The 25,201-nt window shown below is 39.8% G+C and overlaps 2 protein-coding genes across 2 annotated transcripts; one reads left to right on the top strand and one right to left on the bottom strand.

The window, feature by feature from the left end:
- Positions 1-774: 774 nt before the first annotated feature.
- On the bottom strand, positions 775-24,565 carry TRAPPC3L (trafficking protein particle complex 3 like). The gene is made up of 5 exons (XM_032184322.1): positions 24,337-24,565; positions 19,263-19,360; positions 16,308-16,407; positions 2,466-2,651; positions 775-1,707 (listed from the first exon to the last, which is right to left on the bottom strand). Exons 1-5 carry the CDS (start codon positions 24,376-24,378, stop codon positions 1,588-1,590), a joined length of 546 nt encoding a protein of 181 aa, XP_032040213.1. The 5' UTR covers positions 24,379-24,565; the 3' UTR covers positions 775-1,587.
- CALHM5 (calcium homeostasis modulator family member 5) lies at positions 4,164-10,093 on the top strand. Its single transcript, XM_032184320.1, has 2 exons — positions 4,164-4,783; positions 7,433-10,093. The coding sequence occupies exons 1-2, from the start codon at positions 4,244-4,246 to the stop codon at positions 7,820-7,822; spliced, it is 930 nt and encodes a 309-aa protein (XP_032040211.1). The 5' UTR covers positions 4,164-4,243; the 3' UTR covers positions 7,823-10,093.
- Positions 24,566-25,201: the final 636 nt, after the last annotated feature.

Raw genomic sequence — 25,201 nt, forward strand, 5'->3', positions numbered from 1 at the left:
TTGGGCTGTTTATTCTGAAATATAGAAAGCAGCAGCTTTGGAGTCCTACACCAAATATCACCACAAACGTTTGGCATGGAAGGAAGGGGCATGCACCTGTGTGAAAGTCTAATGCAACAGAGGTTTAAGAGAATAGTATTCCACAAAAGAAGGATGGCACAGGCTATTCACTCTGCAGATAATGACAAACAGAGAATATTCCGTTGGCAGGATGTTGCTAGAGAGAGGAAAAATGGCCATTGCCTTGGAAAGCACCTCTGTGGGCAGACAGAGTTGCCAAGTGTCCATCACAAAGAGCTTGGGCACAACCAGAAAAAACCTGCTGAGGGCTCCTGCACAGGCAGTGAAATCAGGCAAACTCCACACTAACTTTAAGATTAATTTTTACAAAAAAGCAATTAGAGAACTTGTTGTGCATTATAACATGTTGTTACATGCTGTAACTTATTGTAGCAATTACCACACACTGGGCTGAGCCCAAGGGTGAGTAATGAAAAGCTTAATTTTTACTCTGTGTAAAATTGTTCTCTTAAAGCTCTGCAGTGAGCTGGCTCTGTGGGTAGGGCACTGCATGAGGATTTGGGACCTGGGTTTTTCTCCCGCCTATACCCAGGTTTCTTTCATTACACCAGACAGCATTAAACCTTTCCTGTTACCCAAGTGCCTGTGAGGATGGTGTTTCTCTAATTCTGTCATGTTGTGATAACAGAAGTCCATTGCCAAGAGGAAGATGTTGACAAAGGTCATGTAAGAACACGCACACTGACCAGCAAGTTGGTTGTATGGCAATCACTGACCTTTTATTGAAGTTTCCTTAACTGAAGTACAGATCCACGGTGGTTATATATCAAATATGCTATGTCTTTTTTCAGTGTGGTCAGAGGATCAGTGCTCCTGTAGAGCTGGCCAGTGTGGGAATGGCACAAAAGCTAAAGTTTGGAGCAACACCAGCACTGCCATGATTGCCTGATGCACACACAAGGCACCCCAGCCCAGAGGAAACAGCCCTAACACACTACATCCCACACCAGACAAATTGCATGTCTGTTGGGTATCAGAGGCAGAAGGATTCCTCATGTAAAGAACTGTGAGTGGCAAATCATCACATACCTAAGCATACACTTCACAGTGAGAAACCACATCTGGTAGTCACAGCAAAAGGATTTATTATTCTGAACCCCAATCAGACAGGGAAATAATGCATCTCTTATCAGCCATGCTTTTAATCACCAACAGACAAGATGGAAATAGATAGTCATGTTTAGCTAAAAATAGCAGGCTGTCCGATTGAATATTTTGTATCAGGCATGCACTAAATACTGAGGTAAAACTTCCAGTGAGCTCAAGAGCACGGTTATGTGAGAAGAAAGGGCAAGGCCTCTTTGATCTTTAGCATCGATACCTGTGTCATGATAAGTAAGATAGCTTTCCCCCTGCTCTGCCCTTTTGTTTGCTTCCCAGCTCTCTTCACCCTTCCAACATCTGAGTGGTGCAGCTGACTCAAGGAAACATTTTTACCCTCTACGTTATCTTCAGAAACAAAAGGTGCAAAACATCACTTAGCAAAGGTTTCCCCCAATATTTCTTTCATTTATTTCTTCTGTGCTTTCTGTCTTCAGCCTTCCTTAAAAATGTAATTCCTATTTCTGTCACAGCATCGCCCTTCAGCCTGTCCTGCAGGAAGGTCACTTCTGCCGCTAAGTGAACCTGGAAAGAAGCAGGTTTGATTAGCTAAGCAAAGAAATACTCCTTTTTTTTTTTTTTTTTTTTTTTTTTTCCCCTCCACTGTGACAATCTTCTTATCTCTCACCACAAGGGGACCCTCTTTCACAGGCTTCATAAGAAACAGATTTCTAGAATTTTAAAAATATCTTTCCAAAGTAAGTTAATAAAAAGGAAGGTTATGTACACTGGAATTTGAATAATGTGTTAATCATGATTCCAGTGTTTTGCTTTGTTCTGAGAACTTAAATTTCTGAGAAATTAAATTTGAAATGCCATCTGATACCCTTCTGATGTTTGGGTTTTAACATCACATGATTCTTTCTTTCGCCTGATCTGCAGTTGTATCGCTGTGACCCGAATATGCTTTATTTGTCTTCATACATTTGGAAAGAAACAGGGATGGCTATTACTGTAACGTCTATGCAGGAAAATGATACAGGATCAAGGATCAAATGAGAAGTGCAGCATGACCCCTTGGCTCTGGCTGCTTTGTGTTAGCTGACTCCCCAGCTCCATCAGCCACCAAAGGAGCGCAGCTGAGACTGAGCTCAGTGAGCTAAGCTGTGTGCTTCTTGGCATCCAGGATCAGCCTGGCCCTTCCTATGCCAATATAGACATTTAATCAGAGAGGGGGGCTGAACACTACTAAGCTTACTTCAGTTATCTGAGCAAGTGGTGTTGCTTTCCTGTGTCTCTGCTCATTAGCAAAGATCAGAGAAAATAGATGAGCACTTCCTTACCATTTCCAAGGCACCTCGAATCACCCCACAGAGAAGGTTGCAATAGCAAAGTGATGCTCGTTCTGCTGGCAGCTCCTCCACAAAGTCCACCAATGGGTTTTTGTCCAGGATTAAAGAGAATTCATTACCTGCAGCACTACTGCAGCTCACACTGGGGGTGACCCCAAGGTACATCTTGAAAGCAACCTGCAAAAGGAGGAAACCAAGCTGAGTGGTATAGTCAACACACCAGGAGGAAGGGGTGCTGTCCTAAGGGACCTGGACAAGCTTGAAAAGTGGGCCCATATGAACCTAATGAGGTTCAAAAAGACCAGCTGCAAGGTGCTGCACCTGGGTCGGGGCAATCCGGACATGAGTGCAGACTGGGAAAAGAACTCATGGAGAGCAGCCCTGCAGAGAAGGACTTGGGGCTTCTGGTGGATGAAAAGCTTGACATGAATCAGCAGCATGTGCTTGCAGCCCAGAAGGCCAACTACATCCTGGGCTGCATCAACACAGGAGTGGCCAGCAGATCGAATGAAGGGATTGTCCTCCTCTACTCAGCCCTTGTGAGGTCCCACTTGGAGTGCTGCATCCACGTCTGGGGCCCCCAGCACTATGTGGGATGTGAGGCTGTTAGAGCAGGTCCAGAGGAGGGCTGTGAAGTTGATCAGAGGGCAGGAGCACCTCTCCTACAAAGACAAGCTGAGAGAGCTGGGGATATTCAGCCTGAAGAAGAGAAGACTCCAGGATCATGTCATTGCAGCTTTTCAATACTTAAAGGTGACATTAAAAAGATGGAGAACAACTTTTTGTTCAGGCAGACAATGATAGGAAAAGGGGGGGTGGTTTTAAACTAAAAGAGGGGAGACTGAGATTAGATGTTAGGAGGAAATTCTTCACTGAGAGGGTGGTGAGGCACTGGCACAGGTTGCCCAGAGAAGCTGTGGATGCCCCATCCCTGGAGGTAAGTGTTCAAGGCCAGGATGGATGAGGCCCTAGCCAACCTGGTCTGGTGGGAGGTGTCCCTGCCTATGGCAGGGGGGTTGGAACTGGATTATCTTTAAGGTCCCTTCCAACCCAAGCCATCCTATGATTACATGAAACTCTGCCCTTTGAATCTAGAGAATTAATTATAGGATGCACCATCCTGCAGATTAGCTTTGCTCAAGGTAAATAGGGCTAAGGGGCAGAAAGGCTTGAGACTAAACTAGATTTGTCTCTTCTGCACTCAGCTGGAGCCAGAAAAAGAAATCTGGAGCTACGTGTTACTCCAGGGAAGTACAGTGTAAGGCTGCTTATTCTGTTCTTGATGTTCCTCTGCTTACAGCACCATACAAAACAGTTTTATTGTTATAACTTGTGCTTTCAGTGGCGTCACGCTCCCCTGGGACCATTAGCTCCATATTAGGTCCTTCCCTACATTGCTGGCAACTTTGATAATCACAGCTCAGGAACTCCTGCAACTGGTGAGTGTGTGCATTTACTCTGCTCTCTATTTAGAGACAAAAAAAAAAAAAAAAAAAAAAAAAAAAAGAATAAGACTGCCGAGACTGCAAATGTATTTGATAACAGGGCATTGTGTGCTTTTCTTCTGCCCTGCTCGCGGAGGGGTCCCCATGTGTGTGCATTTGTACAGACAGTGACATCATTACAGGATCTAGACAGCGCTGAAGCAGCCAGGCTGGCAGCAGGCTGTGCTTCCCTTGAAGAGCCCTCCCCTAATACACGGCTACAGACTCCAACAGCTGAAGATACAAGTGTTTTGATTTTTACCTCTTCAGGGAGTATCATCGGACATGGATGGTTTCCAAACAATCCTGAAATTCTTTATAAACCGGAGAACTGCTATTGGTTACAGTTTTATGGCTCTGCTGACTCTGGGAAGCGAACGTGTATTTTCTCTTGTTGCTTTCAGATGTCCCTGCAGCAATGAAAACTTCAGGTATGGTTTAGTATTTCTCTTCTCCCCAGCTTTTGTTTTGCTGGTCATTGGATATTTCTTGAACAGCAAGACCTGGAAGCTCTTCACAGGTTGCTGGGTGAACCCCAGAAAAATATTCCCCAAAGGGAATATCTGCCATTTCTTCTACATCTTTGGACAGATCACTTTAAATGCTCTGGTAGCACCAGTGATGTGGCTTTCGGTGGCTTTGCTCAATGGGACTTTTTATGAATGTGCCCTGAGTGGCTTGAGAAATCCTGCCTACTTAGATGCCATTTGCCACAACAAATCTGTGAAGTGTTTTGAGGAGCTGCACAAGGTGGCCTGTGGCAAAAGCACCATGCCCTTTTCAGAGAGTGAGGAACTCAAGCTAACTCTTCAGGCACAGTCACAGGTAAGAGAAACAAATAAAGAGAATCATAGAGTTTGTACTACTTGCTGTGGAAGGTGCAAAAATAAAACTGTTGGTTCTACATAAACCAAGTTTTAGCATGATGCAGTCCTGCCAAATACAATAATCAATCTCTTTGTTCAGCTTGAGCCATGACTTGTTTCCTGGGAGGTCCCACTGAAGTCAGGATCAGTAAGGCCAGGTAACTTAAAGCTATCTTTCTGAAAGAAGACAGCTCTGAAGAGAAAAACATTATTCAGTTGTTTAGGAAGCCAGATTAACAGATGTCACCCAGAGGGGTCTGTTCAACTAAAAATCCATACCACAGTTTCTTTTTTTTTTTTTTTTTTATACTACTATTGACACTGTAAAAAAATGTTGCATCAGTAGCAGTGAGAAAATACTGGGAAATCAGATTTGTGATGCATTATTTATTTAACTTGTTTCTATTTGCATTTCTCAAGTTTATGATGCCAGAAGAGAGCATGTTTTTTTTCTTCTTGGAGGAAGGAAGGAAGAAACACTAAAATAAAACCAGAATATGCAAGGCTAAGATAAAATGATAACATTTTACTATATTTATGTTACAGTTCTGTTTGTTGCCTTGTAATGTAAATAAATTTTAAGACAAAAAAAAACATCAAAACATAGGAAAAAAAGAAAAAAGAAAAAGTGTTACAGAAAATGATGGAAAGATGATTGTCAGCAAAGCGCAGGAAGAAGAAACATTCTGTGGAGCCAGCAAGTTTTTGCCAGACAATTGTGTCCATCTGGAACTGTTTCCTACCCAAGACCTGGTTTTATTTTCAAGTCCTCAGGCGAATAGGACTGGAATGCAGACAAAGACTGCAGTGCAGGCAAGGCAATTTAATTGAGAGATTTAGAAAGAAGCAACAAATAGTTCTAAGACTTAAGGTTTTATGTATAGGAAATAGTGAAGACGGAAATAATGAAGAAAGAAATAGAAAGGCCAAAGGCTCAGAGTGGGAATAGCATGGGAATACATACATTCATTCTCTAAGCTGTAAAAGAGTGAAAAGCTGCTAAAAAGAGCAATATCTCAAATACCCACAGATATCAACAGTTAGTACAAAGTGACCAGAGAATGAAAGAACATGAAACCATTCTTCCATAACAGTTCCTAAAAACAATTGTTTGTTAGGCTTCCTGGTTTCACATATTTCCCTGAGGAAACTTTCTATAGTTCCATCAGCTAAACACAGACTTTTACTGGCCATTATTTTTCCAACATCACTCCGCATATTATCACTACCAAATCAGTTCTAATTCATATGGGTTTCTGAAACCTAAAAGATCCGTTCCACACTGGAATTTTTGCCCCATTTGAAAAAAAAAAAAAAATCATTTTATTTCATTTAATTTTTTTATGTCCACATTGCAGTGGAGTAAGTGAGTAAAGCTGTTGGCTAGACCAGCAGTACTCAGCATGAATAATTTGCATTCATACCCCTGATCCTCTTAAAGGAGAACATCCTACAAAAACAATTGCTAGCACATTTTTCTACTCTCAGCCCTTGCTCACAGGTTGATCAAGGTTGATAGTTGCTCACAATTCATAACTGTGTCTTAAATCTAATTCTTGCTGTGTTCTATGAATGCTTTCAGGAGATAGAAACCCTTATACCAACTAGTGATCATGACATCTTATTCAACTTGTCCACTTTTCCCCCTATGCTACAAAATTCAGTGAGCAATTTCAATATGCTACATGCTGGACCATTAGATTTTTTCAATAAATTCTCATCAAATCATCTTTAAATTATCAAGACACTACTTCTGCTCTCAGGTCCAATCTGTTTACAGTTACACTATACAGCCATAACATTATTTGACTGATCAGTTAGACTTCTCTTGGATTTTTCTTTGTGCATGGTGGTCTTGTGGTTGAAGTCTGATTTGAGATACTCTGTTCCTGAACCTGCCATTGCATTTGCTCTGGTCTCTTCAGCAATTGTTATTCAAGTTCCTTTCATTACAGAATCACAGAATGGTTGTCCTGGAAGGGTCCTTAAAGACCACCCAGTTCTAACCCCCTGCCATGGGCAGGGATGCCTCCCACCAGACCAGGTTGCCCAAAGCCACATCCAGCCTGGCCTCGAACACTTCCAGGGATGGGGCATCCACAGCTTCTCTGGGCAGCCTGTACCAGGGTCTCACCACCCTCTGAATGAAAAATTTCTTCCTTATTTCTAAATCTTCCCTCTTTTAGTTTAAAGCCATTACTCCTTGTCCTATCACTACACTCCCTGATAAATAGGATCATTTAAAAACTGAGACAAAGCCTGTCTCTGTGGCTAGACAGTCTCTAGTATAAGCCAACTTTTTGTGGTGTTCTACCTAAAGAACAACTGTCTTTCACTTTCCTGATAAAGAGACATCAAAATGGACAATATGGAGAAGCCTTAGCCCTGACTTCATCTCCCTTCCTTTGGTCCAGGTGTGGCAGGCCCATTAAGACTAATGGCAGGCAACAAATGAAAACTGGAAAGTGATGTCTGGAGTAGGTCCCCCAGAGGAGCAGCAGGCCCTTTGTACAAAGAGCAGTCACTGTTGGACATTTGATTTAAACAGCATTTCTACTTGGGCCACTTTAACCTGACACCTGTTCCTTTTTTTTTTTTCCCCCCCCAGATTTTAGGCTGGTGTGTGATAGTGACTATGGCCCTTCTCTCCCTGCTAACCACTTGCTGTGCCAGCTGCCAGTCAAAAGTCAGCCACCTCCAGCTGATGTTCTGGAAGGTGTATGCCGAGAAGGAGAAGGAGCAACTGGAGCAGACTTTCCAGCTGTATGCCACCAAGCTGAGCGAGCGAAACCTGAAGTGCTTTTTTGAGAACAAGAAACCGGAGGTTATTCCCCTGCCAGCTTTTCGGGCATGGGAAGATGCTTCCCAGCTCTATTCTTTCAGCAGTAGCCAACAGCATTACAGCACAATTCACAGGCTAGTTGAAGAAGGCCAGAAAGAAATCAATGAGGAAAGAGAGACAACACTAGACTTTGTAGACAGAAGGGAAATACCATAGATAACATATATATTTTCAGCCTTTTTATATCTTGCTAATATAGCATACTTCCAGCTGATTTCATCTATATTTTTTCATAATGGTCTCTTTCTTCTTGATCACATTCCCTCCCAGTTTTATATTTATGTCTTTTTTAATTACTTCTGCACAACAGTGAAAAGACTGTAGTCCTCACTGGCACTTCAGGCTCATGCTCTGCTAATGTTACTGGCTCCAGGTCAAAAGCCAAGAGGATTGAATAATGACTTATGGGAGGTTTTAAACAATATCCTATGTAAAAGGCCTTATAGCACACCTGTCCTATGTAAATCAAAAGACTGTCATAAGGTAACACTATTCAAAATATGTGCATAAAATAATACATGTGTGGCTTTCCGACAGTCCACAGAAAGTAAAGGTATTGCTTCCATGCACTTCCAGGCACAGTGATTTTTTTTTTTAATTATTTTTTTATGTGGTACCAAGGTACTCAGTCACTGAATGCATCCCAATGTCTTTGATCTCCTGTTGCACCTAAAATGCCATGGATGGCCTCATTGTTCAGCCCTGGCCTTCTTGTCCCTGAGATGCCTTTCTGAGACATGGAGGAGAAACCTCACTTGACAATGAGGTGTCAGGTAATTTCTTGGACAAATCTTGCAGTCAAAGTGTTGGGTACAAATAACTTGAGATTCCCAAATGGTTTCATTTTTCTACATGTATGTCTTTGTTAATAATAATAATAATAATAATAATAATAGTATTTTCAAACAGAACTAGAGTAGCTGCTTAAGCTTTGTTACAATAACTAAAATGCACATTAAAATGCATATTTTGTCTCTAGAGACTACTTGCCATTATCTTCTCCCACGGAGAACCTGGGAGGCTTCCCATTGTACTGGTACGAAGCTCCTCCCTGGAGCATATTTCAGATGCTGGCTGGAGCCTGCAGAGCTGCCTAGCATTGCTTTTACCAGGTCTGCAGCCAGCATACAATAGAGGCCCTGGAAGAAAACTTCACATTTTAAGACAAGAAAATATTTTTTCAGAGGGCTGATTTTAATTTTTTTTTTAGTGTCTTAGGGAATGTAGAATGTGTCTGGAGAAGAGGGGCTAGCAGGCCAGGCAGGTGGGGTGGCAGCACAGCCCCTACTTCTGATAAAGGCCTCTCACCCCTGAGCCCTCTGCTTCAGCTCACGCACGTGGAGTTCACTACGTGGCTCTCGCACGGGTTGCCTGAGCCTTTGCAAACGCTGTGTAAAAGAGGCACAAAGTTTCTGCCAAGTTTCTTTCCCCGGGGTTACTGGGTAGGCTTTTATGCAGCATTTTTCTGCCAATCTCCCTGAGCCTGCAAAGAATCATATCTTTGCACAGGTTGAATCAGACTCTTATCAACAAACCGGTATACTTTGCCTGGCTCTTTTCAAAAAGAAAAAAAAAAAAAAAAAAAAAAAAAAAAAAAAAAAAAAAAAGACTAACTAACAATGTCACAACTATCTGCATTTACAGACCATTACATTTTAAAAATACAAAATCCAAGAGCTGTTTCCACTATCTGCTTAGATTTATTTATTTTTTCTGTGCTTTTAGAAGATTTTGTGGTCTCTGAGCAAATGTTATATTGCTTTTTATCCTGGCTGCCCCACTTCGCAGCAGACTTGGACCATGTTGTATGCCTAAATGTACCTGTTGCAACGGAAAGCAGAGAGGCCACATTGCCAGCATAAAAGTTCCAACAGCAGGCATGTCTGACACCAGTAAGTCAGACCTGCAGGTGGTCACAGAACTGCGGCATTTCGCTTTGCTAAGTTCATGGTAGCAAATGGCCAGAGTATGTGGGAAGCTCTGAACACAATGGGCTGTGTGATTACAACAGACTGGAAGGATGTTCTTCGTAAAAGCCCATATCATGGATCTTCTGATCTCAACCAGAAAAATGATTACAACCTAATCTTTGTCTGTGTAACAATTTCACATTCCCTTTGATTTGCTGTCTTTACCTATTTTTTCTGACATTCATATAATCAGTTTTCTACTTGCCAGAATGTTTATTAAAATAATAAAGTACAATTCCCAAATTAAATCCCTACTAAAAGTGTTTTTCGGTGGCTTCCCAGAGGGAGCTACTACTTGCAGTGCTGGGTATATGGTACTGCCATCTCCACACTGCTTCATCCATTTACACGTGCATCTCTACAACTACACAACTCCCAGGCAGGAACAGGAGTGCTTTTTTCTGGTTTCCAGCACACGTTTGTACAGAGAATTGCAATGGTAAGTAGCCAGGCAATGAAGGAGGAAGCTCTGGGTTCTGCCCAATCTCCAAGAGCAATAGTTGTGTTCTGTGACAAATTAGCCAAAACACGGAGCTTTCAGGCTGACCCCAGAGGCTCAGCCATTCGGATACATTGTATTAAGCTTTGATGCAGAAGATGAGAATGTTTATCACATGCAGTTTATAAGGGAAGACTAAATACCCTCCAGTCCATGCAGGTTTCTACCCCACACCTCCTGAAAGAAAATCCAGGGCTACTACTTTACTTCCTTTGCCTTATCTCTACACCTCCCTCCTCACTGGTACCACATAAAACCAAAGCAACTTGGAATGCAAAAGGGAGGACACTAAGTAGGTTAAGGAGATCATCAATAGGTATGTGAAACAAATGGGCTGATGTAAGGATGAGGACTTCACTGTCCTATAACAGCTGGGACACAAAGGTAAAAGTGTATGTGGCAGAACAAGACAAGGTAGGAGGACTGAGGGGTCCCACCTCTGGCTTTGGCAACCTTTTCTTCTTCAGGAGAGTGCTCAAAGCTCTGCATCTGAGTAGTCAGAAATATATGAAGTGCGAGTGCTTCCCAGCCTGGCCTTCTTATTTCTCATGGAATGACACAACTGGGATCTACTGTCTTCTCCTCCCCCTTACCAGATGACTGGTGAGAGCACCAGGAGGTGCTGATTGTGGCTACCAGTCCTCCAGACTGGGCTGCTGGGGGACAGGCTGCACTCAGCGGCCCCATGGCATGAAACAGAGCTAGCATTTCTGCCCAGCCAGCTACAGGGAGCTGTTTCTCCTGTACCCCCTTTTCCTTGTGCCTCACAGTCTGGTCTTTACCTTGAAGAGCAGCTGCTGAGTGCTGAGTGCTGCAGTATGTGCCTGATAGGCGCCTCAGCCCTTGCTGATGCTTGTTCCCAGGGCTCTGTTATTCTAACTGTGTTGTCTTTCCAAAACGTCTGTGATTTAATGCAATTGCCATGCGGTTCCTGGAATACTTCTATCAAAACAGACAGAAATAAAACCCAGCTTGACCCTATTTTTTTCAGCTAGAATCTGATTTTGGCAGATTTAACTCTGTCCCTCAAGCAGCTATTATAAAAGCTGTTTTGTATCAGCATTGTCCATGAATTAAAGTTCAGTAGCTACCACAGCAGCTCATTTTCAACACGATCCAAAACAAAGTGATCAAAAAAAAAAGAAAAAAGAAAAAAAAGGAATAAACATTTTCTCTTAGGAAATAGATTTTGCATTAACTCTGATGCCAATCAAATATGAATGAACAAATAAACAGGTAATGTCTGTTCAATTCTACTCCGTGTTCTTTACCTCAGTTTACTTATTTCTTCCCCTCAGTGAGAAACCAGTTTTCTCAACTAAGTACTTTTAACACTCCTTGTACACATCTGCCCCTCTGTCAAACTCCAGGTCTTTCTTACAAGACAGTAACTGGTTAAATGTGCTAGGCCCTCATGTGCTTTTGATTTAATTTCATCTGTGTTTTGCATTATGTTATGACGAATCTTTCAAAATCCTATTGTTAAAATTTCCGGTGTTAAAGAGAACTTGCAAGGAAACTATGCAAAACCAGTAGCCAGCTTGCAGTGCAATAGTGCACCAAATTAAGACAACATTAAAAAGCTATAAAGTGCAAATTGTTAAAAGGTCTCACTCTCGTAAGTAATTTAAGCACATACATAAATTATTCATTGAATAGATAAGAAATGAAATTGTTTTTTGGAAACCAGCTTGTGACTGGAGAGAAATTCCTTTAAAGTTGTACCATGTACAACTTCTCTGAGGGTAAAACAAAGACCTTGCGATCTTTCTTCAGGACTCCAAAAAAGGGAATTAAAATGAATGAACCATTTTGAAACTTGCATCCATAAATTTGCCTCATTGCTATTTTTATGAAATGGAATAAAAAAAGAATATCTGTTTAGACACATACATAGCCAGCCATTAAAATGAACCCATAAAAAGCAAAAAAGCACAGCTGTCTTTCTTTTGAAAATGTGACTTGCTGTTTTATGAGATTATGTGTTGCTTAATGTCAAACAAGAAATCTCTGCACTAAACAAATAAAAACATGAGATTGCCCTTTTTCAGATTCTCATCCAGCAGCCTTTGTTTCTCCAGCAGCAAGACTAAAATTCGGTGACATTTTGACGGTGATCAGATGCATTCTACAACTACTGAAACAGTTGGGAATCCACTAACTTATCAGTCCCTGTAGTGAAGAGTTCCCAGTAGTATATACATCTCTACAGAATGTTGTATATACAAGTAATGGTGCAAAGTAACTGACACTGTTAAAAAAAAATAAAACCATAAAATCAGATGATATAACAAGAAGATTAATCAAGGAGATTACTTCATCTACTTAGATGGGGGAGGGCAGCCAAAATAACTTTTTTGCTGGCATACTTTTAATTCTTAGTACTTTTCCAGTCAGTGTTTGGGAAGAATAAAATACTTCAAAGGCCTTGTCATGTATTCTTGATCCCATGTACTCACAAACTATCCTTTACTCTTTACAGTGCAGCATTTCATGTCTCAGTTTACTGCTTGCCACTTAGCACAGCAATCTGCATTTCCCGCTCACTGGTGAGATCTGTAAAACAACATTTACCAGCTTTGTGAACTCTGTCAGCTTCTGTCAGACTTTCATGGGTATTGTCTGGCTGCTGCCATCTGTATCACACACAAACCCCTCCTGGGACATGATGGCATTGTGCTATGAAAGCTTCTAGGTCTAGGATACTAGAAGATCTAAGATTAAATATAAATGTTGAGTTCTTTGGTTAATTTTTTGCATCTTTTTTTTTTTTTTTTAATCAGATCAGTGATGCTTGGAATCTTTTGAGGAGGGACTGAAGTAAAACTTTGATTTTTTCAGGTCTATAGTGTAAAATTATCACCCTTGTTTCATATGATTTTCTGATTGTATGAAAAGTAGTTCTCACTTATACCCTGACCCAAACTCTGAATTCAGTGTTGGATGATATTTCTTCAGCTGAGCTTTGTTCTCAGATGGTTTCCATTCTCTTATACCACTTTGCCAGTTAGCAGAAAGCCTGTTTTACATGGCCTGTTTTGTCTTTTTTCATTCTGTCCCTACTGTAACCATGCAAAATCACAGCATGAACACGCAGAGTCAGGGGACACCATGGGAACTCAGTGTAGAAGGGCTCTGGCTCATCACCAAACTATGTTGGCCCTCCTTCAGTCCCATGTAAACTAGCAGTAAACCCCAGGCTCTGCAGTCTGAGTCACTGGATCACAGAAAATGACTGCCTTAGGTACAGCTTTCCTCCACTATTTATTTCTCAGTATAGCAAGCTGGCTTTATACTCCTGCTTTTTCCTTTGCTTCATCTCTTTCCATTTACACTGAAATATTCTCCACCAAACACCCACAGCATGACCTTGCAGACTTCGTCTTTGCACTTCGTCTTTTTCCAAAGAACTGCAGGATAACAGCTATGTGTACAAGATGGTTGGCTTTAACTACTTTAGCTGCTTAACTGTCTTAATTATTTTAACCTTTTAACCAGTCTTACTCTACACAGTCATTTTCAAACAGATTTCTGTTTAAGAGTTAGTGCAATGAAGTATTTAAACTTTTTATTTTTTTTTTCTCCTTGTTGAGAACTCTGCTACTGAAGAGTTAAAGAGGTCATGTAAAAAGTTGTGTAATTTTGAACCAGCAACTTCAACAGTGTATTTGCAGTTACTCCCTGGGTCATTTTGCATATATTTCATAGGCATATGCATCAGACAAATGCTCTTGAAGACTGCTTCACAAATGCTTGGCAAAGGCACATGAAAACATTTTCCATATCATATTTTGTCTCAGAAAGAATATACTTCCACAGAACTCCTCTTCTAGTTTGCTGAAAACAGAATTTTCAAAAGACTTTCTGCTTTAAAGTCTTTTCCAATCTTTCTGAGTAATATGATTTCTCTCAGTAAGTGTATTTTGATGTCCAGCCTGTAGCAAAAGGGAAATGGTATCTTTTTTCTTATTTGGATGGTTAACTTCTCACTGTATTTTGTTGTTGGATTTCCTGTACTGGACAATGATGGTTCAGCTATACTACAGCAACTGTATATAAGGAAACCACGAGGAAATTCAAGACTCAGCAAACCAGAAACCTGGCATATATATGAAAATGCAGAGAAAACAAAGAACATACGCCATCTGAAGAAGAACATGAAATAGAACAGTAAGGTGTTTTTGCAGCCTGGCATCATTCTTCTAATGAGACAGCACGTTTTAACACAGTGATTGAAATGCTGTTTCCCTTATGTTTTTCATTCAGCTGACCTCACTACCACCAGTGGATCCTCTACCCTGCATCAGCTCCTGCTAAGGACAGGTTTTGTTATACATTATTCTGATTTGAGGCTCCAAAGCACGCTTTGCTTCAGCACAAAATGTAGTTTCTACTCTTTTATGAGCTAGCTGAATATGACTAGCTTTTTGTAATGTAACTGGTTTCTGCTTGAAACTTTGGCAGATTATGGTGTGTGTGTCTTTTACATGTGTGCATGTGCAGTGAATTACTTTATAGCTATACTTGCAACAGGAAATGCAGAGAGGCCCTTTATTTCTATGACAGCCATCATAGACAAGTATTTTGGAATGATAATACTACTTCTGTCCCACCACTTCAGTTAGATGTAACTTAAGTATTTCTGACACGGTGTGATGAATGTGAGCAGGATCACACCTGGTACCAGCCAGAATCACTTAGACATAAGATACGCCTGTGCTACTAGCATACATTGCTGCCTTAGTATTGACAGGCTGGTGTTTATACTGTATAGACTGTACAAATAGCCTGGTGTTTCCCAGCTCTGTAGTCAACATCATATTTAGCTGATGCTGCTGGTAATTCTTAAGTAATTCTCAAAAAGTACGCCAGACATACTTTTGTCTTCCAAAACAATCCCCTCTAAACAAACCTCTGGTATATTAACTGATTCCTTAATCTCTCCACTTAAAGCAAATGACCACCTAGCAAAGAGTTCTTTGTTATAAAGTGCAGTTAACTTTTACCATTGGGAAAGCTCAGGCATATCTTCACTGACAACATTTCATAGATGAAAATCATAAAGGACAAAATGAATCATTCACAATGATCTGAGTGGGTATCAGTCTGAGCCAACTTCATATCCACAAACTACCACCTCCTTTACAGTGTCTCTGCTGTCTAGAAGGGCTAGACATCCTAGGGATTTCTCTTCAAGTTTTCCATAGGGTTGCCCCTGGGGTCAAAGCTATGTCTTTAGAACTTCATTATTGCTCCTAAATTTTCTCCTAGATCTTTACTTGATGGCAGTATTGCGAAAGACTACTCAAAAGGAATTTTTCCATCAAAAAGGGAGGAAGTACCCACAATTATTATTTTTTCTTTTGGTTTATTGTTAGATTGGTGAAGAGTGAGAGAAATGTTTCTCATTTTCCTTTCTTAAGTTACTTCTCTTCCGTTGCTGAGTCTTGCTTTTGCAGAAAATCCTGCAGCTTCTTCCTAGTATTACCATTCCAAGGTTAAAAAATGTCTGAGATAATAAGGAAATGCTGAAGAGAGTTCAGATGGCAGGAATAATATCGAATTTTAAGAATCTATATGAGATACTTAAGCCATTTACGTTCCTAGACAATAATAAAACAAAGGGGGGGGGGGGTGTAATAATAATTTGAAGTTATTTAATGAATAATTTGAAGTTATGACTTTAATTTGAAGTTAAATGACTTTAAGTTTAGATCAAGAGTCAGCACCCTTTCACAGCTCTCACTTTGTTGTGTGTGTCCTCAACTCAGATACAAAACTATTACCCATGTGAAGCAGTTCTGTGTTTCTGATGATTCTTTATTTTAAACTTGCCATTGTGGGTTTATCAAAACCAACTGCAAGATTCTCATCTCATTAAGCATCAAATTTTTATGCTATGTTTTGGTGTTTTAGGAACTGGTATTTCCTCTCAAGGAGAACCTGTATGAGCTACTGATTGATGTGAGAATGTAAATAAGGAAAAGGCTATATTTCACCCAAGGAAGCATGGGTTTGGTTGTGGAGAACAGCTTTTTTGTTGTTGTTGTTAAGACAACCATGATATAGCAAGAAATGCAGATAACTGTTCTGGAACAAATTGATGGAGGAGGAGGGAAAAGCTAAGACCATTGAAGGTGACAAAGTTCTACAGAATGTAAATCTTATTTACCTGTGCAATCATGTCTGCGGTTTCAGAATAACTGCGACACCGTTTCACAGATGAACGAGCTAAAAAATCGTCGATCAGCCTTATGCCAATGGCATATCCCCTAGGGGGAAAACAAAGAACATTAACATTCAAAAAAGTAATTTTTTCACACCTACTATCTCCCAAATCTTTCTCTTGTGCTTTCTCAGCAAACCATGTGCATGTTTCTGAAGGAATGGTTTTGAGGACATCAGATTTTTGTGGTCTAGATTCTTATTTCTACCACGTTTTGCAGCACAGTAGGATGTAGTTCATGTAGTCATATAAAGAACCATACTCCTTTAAGCATGATATTCCCAGCAAACATCATAAGAATTATGACTATATACACATGCATATATTTATATTTACATATATAAACAAATATGAGATAGCAGATATATGACTGTAATATATAAAGCCATATAAATAGTACACAAATGAAGGCTGATTAATACTGTTTTGTCACTGAAAATAGGATAGGACTACACAGGACAGGATTTTCTCCTTTCCTATGTGATCCCCAGAATTCATCTCACACCAAGGAAATCACAGCACTCATCTCTGGGTTGGCATGGACTTCTGGGCACCCTCACTGCAGAGTTCTGGAGTCAGGCAAATTCACAAGAAAGGGATACACACCTTATCTCCTTCACTTTATCCTCTTATCCTTTCACCTCCTTCTTTGCTTTTCCTCCACAATTCCCTCTTTACCTTTTCACTAATATGTTATCTCCCTCCATCTAACAGCTGCAGAACAAATCCAGAAGTTGTCAATGTACCACCACCTTTATTTGTATTTAAAATACTACAAATTCAGAGAAATGAAGTAAAAAAGAATGAAAGTTAATGAAAATTTTCATCAAACAAGTACTTATTTCTAGCTCTCATGTAAATAAAAGGGTCAGTAACAACACAGTATGCACAATAACTATGCCTGTATTGCTCCGAGCATTATTTTTATTTTTTATTTTTTTGAAATAAAAAGGAAAATTTGAAATAAAAAGGAAAGTTTATGAGATGGACAGAAACCTTATGAAAGAATGTGAACCAACTCTGAAATGTTTTAAGGGAATTTTTCATGTCCATATGCATGGATATTCTTAGTTTCTGCCTGTTTGTCAGAGGCCTTAAACCTTCTGCAAGGAAGGCTGCAGTCAATGGAGTTTCTTAGTGATTTTTTACCATGTCTTTGACAAAAAGCCAAAAAGTGATCTGATGTTCAATGTGATGACAAGACAGAAAGTGTTCTTGGCAGCATGAGGTTTGAAGCTGTAGAATCTCATGCATCAGAAAATGATGAAATATTTATTTATTGCCTAAGTATCAATATCAATAATGTTGGTAAATGTCATCAGCAGTTAGCAAGGTATGCATTAGTGATGCACAAGATCCTTTTCAATTTTTATGCCTTAGATTTGCAAAGTCAAAACAATAATAAATTGGCAAGCTGATACTTGGCAACTATGTGGTGAAAAACACCCATCTCACAACAGATTATCTATGTATATACCTATCTAGAGAGATCAGAATAGAATATCTGCTAATCTGTTTCTTCCTCAAGATGGGCTCCTTTTATCATCACAGAAGTAAAGCTGATCATATTGTTTCAATGAAAACTATCAATATTTTATCGAGTCTTTTTCTTATTGAGAAAAACAAAAAGATCTTATAGAAACAGCTATAATAACAAAACCACAAAGAGCAAAATATGTCTCCACATATTCCAAAACTACCCTTTCCTAATTGATACCATAGCATCAGATACAAGTCTATTTTTATTGTTCTTTTTTTTTTTTTTCATTATTTTCATCAGAGCTGAATGAGGTATTAATATCAAATAAAAATTGGAGGGATATTGCCCTTTTTTAGTTGTGAATAAATTACTTTATCTTTCAAATCAATGATTTTTACTTGCTTCCATCTATAGCTATTGGACTATAACTCATTTGCAAGTTTTCAGATTAAGAGTAAAGTGTTTAGGTATTCTGTCTAGCTTGATTGTTGTAAATCCTTGGCATGTCTGAGCTCTCCTCTTCTGAGTAGCATCTTACTATACCTTCTTGTTAACCAGTTCAAAATTTCTTTCTTACTAATTTTCTGTGATACTATTTCACCTGTGATAGTGACTAGGAATCTTAGTAAAGATGGCATGTTCCTACATAGGATCTTCATTTTCCAAAGTGGTTATCTGTATATAAAAAAAAAAAAAAAAAAAAAAGAAAACACAAAACAAAACAAAAAGTTTCTCATTGACCATTTGTGCTGTCACTCACTGCTGTATGGTCTTTTTAAAGATGAGAGGCCTGCTGGCCCTTAGTTGAGGAAAACAGATCCATGGGCAGAGGCCAATTGAAAGTGCCCAAGTGAAACACCTGAACTGCACCCTTAAGGAAGATTGTTGACTACAGAAGGACCCTGGTAGTGTGATTACTTCTTAGCATCCAAGTCACAAACCGTAGTCCTGCTAGATGAGGGGAAGCCCTGGGAAGGCCACGTGGACAGTAGGCACACAAATGCATGTTATACCTGGGAAACACCTGTGAGAAGTAAAAAGCTTGAGAAGATTGAAATAACATAGATATGAAAGACAGAAGAGGAGAGTTTACAAGGAAGTTGGAAATAAGTACATGAAAATAGGAGATGAAATTTATGTCTATCTTATTAACTAGCTCAACAAAGTATTAACAAGGAATACAGGTAAACAATCAAAACAATCCTGACACCTTTCTTCTGAGAATTCAAAGGTTAATTGCTCATCATAATTCACAAATTAATGTTATTTCTGCTTACAGAATATCAAGCCTTACCCCCTTATCTCTGTAATCCTTGACAGTGCTGGAAGTCATAAATTTAAGAGACAAATACACATATAGGTAATATACAGGTAGACAAATAGCATTATCAATGAAGCTGTATATTTAATGTAGTACTTACATTCTATCTAAACAGGTGTTGACATCTTCATCTTTTTCATAATCCTTACACAGCTGGGCTACCAAAGCCCCATACGTGAGCACAAAAAGTTCTCTGCTCTGCCAGAAAAAGATGGAAATCAAAAATGAAATAAATTATAATTAAATGTTTTCATGGTGTTGAGTTGCTACTGTATTAAAAGTAAAAAAAAAAAATACCATTTACATTAATAAAGAAGCTTCTGTCCATTGACATGTAATCACTGAAATCCACGATTAAGTGTGACAGAGCCTGATTTAATCATCACTTTAGTTTCTGCACAGGGATTTTTGGTAGTCAGAAATGCCATTTGTTGGGATACAGCTACTTTCATCAGATACATTCCTGTGCCCTGCAACAGTACATATGAATGCTGAATTGATAAATGCTGTAAAATGCCACCCAAAATTAATGATAGGCATTTAACTGCAGGAAGAATAAATGATGCAATTAACTATTAGCCCCTCTATAATAGGAACAGTATATACAGTGAAATTCCAATTCTTTCACAAAGGTATGATTGATTTGATTCAGATCATCAGTTGTCCCCCACTGCAAAAAACAAACAAACAAACAAACAAAAAAAGATTAAAGAATATTAGCTCAGAATAATGAAAACAATCTATAATTCAGCACAAGTGTAAAGAGTAACAATGAGCAAAGCAAAAAAGAATCAGTCACATTGTCATATTGACATTTCCCCTTCTTTACCAGTCATTACAAGTAATCATTGAATTATAAAGTACCCTACATTGGAAGGGACACAAGAGCATCATCAAGTCCAACTCCTGGATCAACTCAGGACCACCTAAAAACCAGACCACATGTCTGAGAGCATTATCCAGATACTTCTTGAACTCTGGCAGGTCAGGGGCCATGGCCACTGCCCTGGGGAGCCAGTACCGATGCCCAACCACCCTCTGGGTGCAGAACCTTTCCCTGACCCTCCCCTGTCCTAGCTCCATGCCGTTCCCTCGGGTCCTGTCACTGTCCCCAGAGAGCAGAGCTCAGCACCTGCCCCTCTGCTCCCCTTGTGAGGGAGCTGCAGGCTGCCATGAGGCGTCCCCTCAGCCTGCTCTGCTCTGGGCTGAGCAAACCAAAGGAACCCAGCGGCTCCTCACATTCCTCGTAAGGGGATGTCGAGAGGCAGGAGACCTTTTCTCCATTAACACCAGTGACAGGACCCACGGGAACAGGGTTAAGCTGAGGCAGGGGAAATTTAGGCTTGACGTCAGGAGGGGGTTCTTCACAGAGAGGGTGGTTGCACACTGGAACAGGCTCCCCAGGGAAGCGGTCACTGCACCGAGCCTGTCTGAATTTAAGAAGAGATTGGACTGTGCACTTAGTCACATGGTCTGAACTTTTGGGTAGACCTGTGCGGTGTCAAGAGTTGGACTTGATGATCCTTAAGGGTCCCTTCCAACTCAGGATATTCTATGATTCTATGATTCTATGATTCTATGTCTTTCCCTCTCTACCTTTTGCCATATTTGTAGCCCTCCTTTGGACACTCTCTACCAGTTTTATGTCGTTATATCGGGAAACTTCTTTCCCTCCTTCCCCTAGGGCAGGATCCTGCCAGATCACCTCCATGGCACTGCAGAACTGATTGTATTTAGCAGGAGTAGCAGCTGCCCTTTAGGCCTAAGAGATTAGGTTGGCACTCATTAAATTCTTGGACAGGAATAAATTCAAGGAAGTGCTACAGGCTTGTGGCATGTGGGCAGGCTGGAGGTGCTTTTTGTTTATAGTCAGTGGAAAAATAATAGTAAATGCCAATGAAAACATAGAACAGGAAGAATGGCTTGGTGGAGAGACCTTTTCCTGCCCCCGTTGCATCAACAGCTTGGAGTTTACTAATTTTTTCCATTTTAATGTCACTGTTTAAAATGTTAAGTAGCATGGAGTGTTATCATAAACTCACCATGGTGATAACTCCTGTTTACAATAGCATTGGACAATTTGCCAATTTCTCATTAACAAGTTCTTAATGCAGTAAGTGGATGTTGTACAGGTTCTGTATTGTTCTACTCTCAACAAAAAGTCTGTGTTGTAACAAGACAAATGCCTTAGAGAAACCTAAGCAAAGTATAATAATAAAAGTGCATTATTGACCACTCTTTCAATATGTTGGAGAAAGAAGCTATTTATTTGACACAGTATTTTTTTCCCATAAAGTAAGTTAACTTTAATTACATTATATTCTTATATTTCTTTTTCAGTGGAGACCTTTGTCACCCACCAAATTTTCCATTTTCAGAAATAGGTACATTGTATTAGAGCCTTCTGGACCTTCTCCATTGCCCCCAACTCATATCAAAACTCATTCTTTCTTTGACCCTACAGCTCTCTAAGCACTTAGGTCTCTGTTTCTGAGCAGACTCCAGTCTTAGAAACTTTGTGTCCATGTCTTTCCTAAGCCTGTTTAGAGTTTCAGAACTAAAGATAAAGGAAAAAATGCAGTTAAGTGCCCAGTTAGACATTCACTTTGTTTTTGCTATCACTTTTCTACAATTACTTATGTTTTCTTTTCCTTACTAGCAACTTAACCTCTCTTCAGTTTGTTATATGTATACAGGTGTGTCATGATTATACTTTTAGATGCAAACATTTTCTATTCTAACACAGTACTGTTGCTTTTTTTTTTTTTAAACTACTGTGGCCTTATTTCTGTATTGCTCTTTTGTATTTATGGTAAAATATTTCTAGACAGTTAGAAATTTTAAACTAAAATAAATTCTGAAGAAACTTAGTATTAGCAGTGTGTAATGACCATGAACACTGAAGTTTTCCATAAGAATATTTTTTTTTCCACTACACACTCTCCTTTAGCACATAGTATTTCTAAGTGATTTCTGTAGCAAAAGCAAATGTACCTCACTTTATGCAATATGTTATAATAAATCCATAAGACATTTAGATCAGTCATTCCCAATGTGGGGACACATTGTGAATGTAATCTAAGGTGTAGAAATCCTGATCTGGAGAGCTCACTGTACCAGCTCACCCTTGGCAAATACGATGGTTTCATGGGGGCAAGAACAGAAAGATGGCTGGCAGGGGGTCCCAGTACTCACCACCTCCAGTGGGGTACAAACAGCACCACCCTTCTCCTGATTCCATCACTGAGCACTTCACAGTCCCTAGTGCAAGCCCTGGCAACTACCTCTGCTTCTGTCAACTGCCACTCTCACTGCCCCATCTAACAGCTACCTCTGTCCGTCTTTGTTCACCCTCATGCTGCTTCCTGACCTGAAACATCAAGAATCTGAGCTTAGAGTCAGATCACCTAAGGACGTGAGGTTTACATGATCCCACTGTCATTCTATCAGGTTTTTCCTAAAAGCTACTGACTTCACCATATAATCTCAACCACACTTCATGGAGGTATACACATATGAAGAATCATTACATACTAAGGAAATTGGTGGCTCTGGAGATGACAGGATGTTGGTGACAACTGATGGTACAGTTGTTGTCACTAAGATGGGGGTGCAGAAGAGAACTGAAGGTATAGTGGGGAAGAGAAATGAGATAACCATCATATGAATGTCGTATGAGAAAAGCAATGTGGATAGGAGCATGTGACTGCAGAATGGTCTTGGTGACTGAAGACATCTCAGTGGGGAACCAGAACTGTGGAGGGTACTGTGACCTTTGTTAAGAGAGTGTATATAGTCCTGGAACTACATTTAATTAAAAAGGAGTTTTCACTAATCCTGCTGACTTTTGAACTAATTGTTTATTTATTGCTATTAAAACTGATTTTGTTATCCAGACCTTTGCAAAGTGTATTGGCTGAGACAAAATTGTGTTTGTTGATGAGAGAATTCTTACTTTTAGAAACACTATGGCTAATGCCCTATGCCACTGTGGTGACTAGTTCTCACTGAAAGGAATTTTGAAGCATAAAGAACTGGCATCATTCAGGATGAGTTGACTCATTTCATGTTGCAGGTGATTTAAAACAGAGCAAAACATCCACTTTCTGGGAGAAGATGCTAAGTAGTAAGGTTAAAGCATATGTCTCAGAACAAATGATTAAAAGTAGTGTCCTCCAAACTGAATTTTCCTATCTGATTTTTTCATATTTTAAATACCACTTGCAGAGAACAAGAAGAACAATAATTGATATCTTTAATGGCACAAAATACTCCTTTTTATGAACATGCAGCTAAAGAAGTCGTCCTGGGAAAATTCTGCATGCTTAAAATAACTGCCTGAGCTTTAGGACAATATTAAGATGAAGTGAAGAGGAAAAAAAAATAAATGGAAGTCTACATAACTTCTAATTGATGTAAATCTGTGCTAAATGATCAATGGTCAAAGCCAACATTTAAAGACAAGTGGTACAGTTTTACCATTGTCTTCTCAAGATTCAGATTTCAGCCTTAAAGCCACATGTTGAGATCCTATCACAGTGCACTCCTTGTGCATGAAAAACTGTCACATTAGGAGCATGAAGAAGGATCCCTGCTTATGCAACACAAACCTCAAAAGAAGACATGGTCTGTTATTTATGGGGCACACAGCAGGTGCCAGGTATGCTGCAGCCCCAGATGAACCAACTCTTCCTGTAACTGCTCATGTGCCAGAGACGAGGCTGGCATTGCTTCTTTTATCCAAAATAAGAACAGAGTTTTGGCTTCAGGATTCATACTGAAGGACTGTCTGAAAATAATTTCATGTCATGTCTCCAGGCAGCTGGAGATATATGAATGTTTCTAAAGCAAATACTAGCATTACTGCTCAAAATCAGACTCCAAGTCCTATGGGTTTGCCTTTTTTATTTTTATTTTTATTTTTATTTTTATTTTTATTTTTATTTTTTAATGCCACATATTAATAGCTGGCAGCTTGTTGGCAGTCCACCAGAGCATCCCACTGTAGGTATAAATGCTGCCAGAACCTCTGTTCTAATACTGGCAGACTCATCCACATCCTTTCTGTACTTTCAAGCTATTCAGAAACACATCTGCACAAAACACATCAATACAATAATAGCTTATTTTTACTCCATGCACAATTTCAGTTGCACATCACAAAAATATCTTACTATTTTCTGGCTGTCCTGCTTTCTTCCTGGTGGCCGTGACATGTTGCTTGTGTAATGCTTCAATATGTGATTGTCAGCTTATAGCTTTTCTTCCTCAAGCAGCATGTTCTTCTCCCAGTTACCGCATTTTCTCGTTCCCTCCTCTAAAGTTCTCTCTTTTCTGCTCTTCTGACTTTTACATGAGATGTGCTCGCTGCAATCTGTAATGCTCCTGATGCTCCTCCTATTCTCTACGTGTATCGAGCCCTTTGGGAATTTGACTGGCAGCAGATCTGCCCTTGTACACAACATAAACAACTGCTCCATCCATAAAAGTGGGCTGTAATTAAGTGCACAGTAAATATCTACGGAAAGTAAAACCAGGCAGCATCAAGAGTTTGCAGGTCTTTTTTTTTTTTTTTTTTTAGAGACAACAAATTCATTTTGTTGTTTGTGCCAGGTTTTGGTGTTTGGAGAGTTAACAAATGCTCCCTCTTTGAAGAACAAAATCACAATTACACCATGCTGATGTATAAGGTAATTAAAATGTGATCATTTTCAACTTCAAGGAGCAATAGTCTTCTATTAGCTGTGACAGCTGTAGTCTGGTGAGTTAACGTTTGCCTAGGCAGGAAGAGCATGGGTTACAAGGACTACTGTCATCATGGTACTGGGGGTGCAAAGCTGGTGGGATGGATCTAGGGCACCCAGATTCCCAAAGGAATAAACTGGGTACCCTCTACAGCTGCCAGCTTTGGCAAACAGCACTTTCATTATCAATGTTTCTAGCAGATTTTACATTATTCTTAGCCCGCTATTATCCCTACTTGTAAACATCCCTGTTACAAATATCCAGGAAGGTTCACCTTACTTTTTCTATTTTCAC

Source organism: Aythya fuligula, chromosome 3, assembly GCF_009819795.1.
Source record: "Aythya fuligula isolate bAytFul2 chromosome 3, bAytFul2.pri, whole genome shotgun sequence".
Classification (NCBI taxonomy): Eukaryota; Metazoa; Chordata; class Aves; order Anseriformes; family Anatidae; genus Aythya; species Aythya fuligula.